This window comes from Triticum urartu, chromosome 2, assembly GCF_003073215.2.
Source record: "Triticum urartu cultivar G1812 chromosome 2, Tu2.1, whole genome shotgun sequence".
Taxonomy (NCBI): domain Eukaryota; kingdom Viridiplantae; phylum Streptophyta; class Magnoliopsida; order Poales; family Poaceae; genus Triticum; species Triticum urartu.
In genome coordinates, this window is record NC_053023.1 from 100,799,551 (window position 1) to 100,802,773 (window position 3,223).

A 3,223-nucleotide genomic window follows, 5' to 3' on the forward strand; every position below is an offset into this window, starting at 1 on the left:
AGGAGAAAACAAAATGTTCAAAACCACTTGCCACATGTTTCAGTCCAGAGAGAAAGAGATGTTCTTGTGCGGACACGGTAGAGCAAATTAGCACGCCTCATGGCGGTTCTAGAGGTCATTAGCAGTTTGCCAGTTAGTGCAAATTAACTCGCATCATCTTGGTTAGTGGTTACTATAATCTTGTATCGCATGATGAGCAGAGTTGACCTGGTTATCAATCATAGATAATTGGGCAGTCCCAGTGTCCACCACCAGCAGCCTATATTTTCAGCCATCATCTCGATCGAGCCCTGTTTATCCGCGTGAGTGACGCACTACACTGACAGCGACGACCACCCAAAGCAATCGCCCAAATTTTTGCCAAACTCGAGAGGATATGGGCGCAGATCGAGATATTGGGAAGCTCACCTTTCCGTCTACGTAGTACTCAGCTGCAAGCTGCGACGCCACCATTATCGGTCGTCTACTAGCTCAGCTAGCCCGAGACTTTTCGCTTATCTCTCTCTCGTAGCGCTAGGCATAATTGAAATCTACTGTACTACGTATGTTCGGTAGGTAGCCAATTGCGTCGAGGTGGGCGTACGTGCGTTCAAAAAGACTACCCTTTCCCGTGCGTCTCTCTCACCCAGCCTCAGCGCAGTGCTCTCCATGATTAGCTCCTCTTGGAGGGCAGGAACGAACGTCATCGCGAACTCAATCGCCGCAGCCGCGGCTATATAGCCCCGGGGGTACTGCTGCACTCGCTGCTCGGAGTCGGCGAGGGAGCACGTCTACGTCGTGATGGGGTGGAGATCTGCGGCCGGCCGCTTGCTGGCGATCCTACTCGCTCTGCACCTCCTCGTCGCCTCCTCCCACGCCGCCCGCTTCACGAGTGAGCAATTCCTTCTTCCACCTCAAGAACCTCATCGACTTCTCCGGTGGTTTTTCCGGTCAGGAGGCCGCTTGGAGGTGTGAACTCTTTCTGTGCTGATTTTGATGTGGGTGTGTGCAGGGAGCTACAGGATGATGGCAGTGGAGGCTCCGACGTTCCGTGGGGCTAGAGGTGATTCAGGAGAGGTACGTACGTGCTTGATCCACTGCTTGCTTGAACACGGTTGGCTGGCTTGAGATTTACCTCTCGCTTGGGTTCACCCGCTGTTCTCGATCGCTTCTTGATCATGAGTCTGGGGGAAACGACGAGTCCATCTATATCTCTTCAGAATAGAAAAGGAGAGTAAAGAAAAGATAAAAACAAGCCGTGTCATTGTCCAACTAAGTCCGCATTTTTTTAGTAATCTGACAGTGTGATTCTTGGTGACGAGGCCACGTGATTTGGTGTTTGAGCGCAACATAATTGTAGTTTATTGTACATCAACGCGGGCATTGCTAGATCTAAATCACTTGATGAAATCATAAACCATATTCAGAGAACTGTAGTACTGTACTATGTATTTGGGTTCAGGCGATCTACTGCTCCCGGATCAAAGCTCTTGCTAGGTAAACAATGAATCAATCAATCAATCATATTGCTGAAACAGGTCAAAATGATGCAGGGCAATAGGAGGGAGAGCGACGCGATCGTGGAGGAAATGTTCGGGAGGATGGCTCTGCAGACGACCGACTACCCGGGTTCAGGCCCAAACGATCGTCACACTCCCAAGGCGCCCGGGACATGATCGTGCCATGTCAAAGTTCAGACCCTCAGCTCGCCCAGACGCACGTCATATATATAGTATATGATGTACAGAAGATTTATTAGCTCATCGACAAATTAGAACTTAGAACCCATCAAAATGGGGGATTATTCAAGTGTAAATTCGTATACGTGTGGAGGTTACTGTAAGATTGTGTGCTGTGCCATTTCTATTAAGAGAAGTCCAATGCTTTTATCCAGTTTTTTAGTTTCTTGAAACCTAAGAGAAGTCCCTGATACAAGTTTCTTTAGTTTCTACAACTAAAACATGTCAGCGTTTTCTCTTGACAAAAACCGATGTAACATAAAAACTAATACGTGAACAATAGAATGGGTGGTGCTAAAACACTTCAGGCATGTTTGGTTACCACACTTTTGGATGTGTTTGGTGATCTGCAACTTACCCATGCAGGCTCCGAGGGACCAAATCCGAGCTATTTGGTTGCATAGGCCGCAGGAAGAAACATACCCGCAAGAAACTAAAAGCACCCGTCAAACAGGCTCTGGAAAAACCGCTCAAATCGATTGCTTCTTCATACTAGTAATAATGTACGTGCAATGCACGTTTATATTAGATAGGATATTAATTGCACGTTATATTAGGTAAGATATATCTGTTGCACGTTGGTATTTGGTAATATATCAATTACTTTTTCACGGGAATGGTAGAATATTAATTACATGACAGATTTTAAAGGATAGCGTTGAGTCAAAACGTGTTTATAACCAATGGCAGTGATGGGCAATTAAAGCGTTAAACGTGTTTGGTGCTTAACATTGGAGCGATTTAAACCGTTAGATAACATGATTTGATGGTCGAGATGGTTTGGATCTGTCCATTTAAATCTTTTTATATTGATATAGATATAGATATAGATGCATGCCCTGATCCGCAGGAAAAGGTTGCAGGCTGGAATTTTGTGGGCCAATCAAAAAAATCAAACAAGATGTAGAAAATGGCAAGAGCCTGCATGCCCTCACGTAACCTCCACTGGGCCAAGCTTTGAGCAAACGTTAAACCCCCAACTGGAACCAAAATCGAGGCACGTCGTTGTCTCGCCTTTAGTGAGGCGAAAAAAGCTAGGCCGAGGGATGCCCTAAATGGGCCAGCCCAGCGTGGGAGGAGTGCTCGCTCGCTAGCACGTCATATTTGTTATTTATTTTTGGGTTTATTACTCTATTTATAATTCAAATAGACATATTTTAAAAAATGGCCATCGTGCGTCTAAAAGATGTTCATGCAATGTAAAATATTTGTTCACACAATTTTAAGAAAATGTCCGTATCATTAAAAAAAAGTTTATGGCATTTCAGAAATTTAAGGAGTTTTAAAAATTTTATCATGATTTTTTTAGAAGTTTGTACAACATAAATAAAATGTTCCATAAATTAGAAAAAATATAGCGTTCAGCAAAAATTCGTGAAAATTAAAAAAATGTTCATGTGACTAAAGAAGTTTGTGACATTTTTATGAAATATTTTTACAATTTGGAAACATGTTCGTGTAAATAGCCGGTCCAGAGGTCCAGGGCATACCTCAGGCCGGGCCGG

General features: G+C 44.3%; 1 protein-coding gene across 1 annotated transcript; it reads left to right on the forward strand.

Moving 5' to 3' along the window:
• Positions 1 to 458: 458 nt before the first annotated feature.
• LOC125541192 lies at positions 459 to 1,872 on the forward strand. Its single transcript, XM_048704658.1, has 3 exons — positions 459 to 871; positions 992 to 1,056; positions 1,533 to 1,872. The coding sequence occupies exons 1-3, from the start codon at positions 781 to 783 to the stop codon at positions 1,653 to 1,655; spliced, it is 279 nt and encodes a 92-aa protein (XP_048560615.1). The 5' UTR covers positions 459 to 780; the 3' UTR covers positions 1,656 to 1,872.
• Positions 1,873 to 3,223: the final 1,351 nt, after the last annotated feature.

What these genes read in the sequence shown, in the direction of transcription:
- LOC125541192 (XM_048704658.1), top strand. Translation starts at nt 781, where the DNA reads ATGGGGTGGAGATCTGCGGCCGGCCGCTTGCTGGCGATCCTACTCGCT. An exon ending in CCACGCCGCCCGCTTCACGA is followed by an intron (nt 872 to 991) that starts GTGAGCAATTCC and finishes GGGTGTGTGCAG; the next exon opens with GGAGCTACAGGATGATGGCA. An exon ending in CTAGAGGTGATTCAGGAGAG is followed by an intron (nt 1,057 to 1,532) that starts GTACGTACGTGC and finishes AAAATGATGCAG; the next exon opens with GGCAATAGGAGGGAGAGCGA.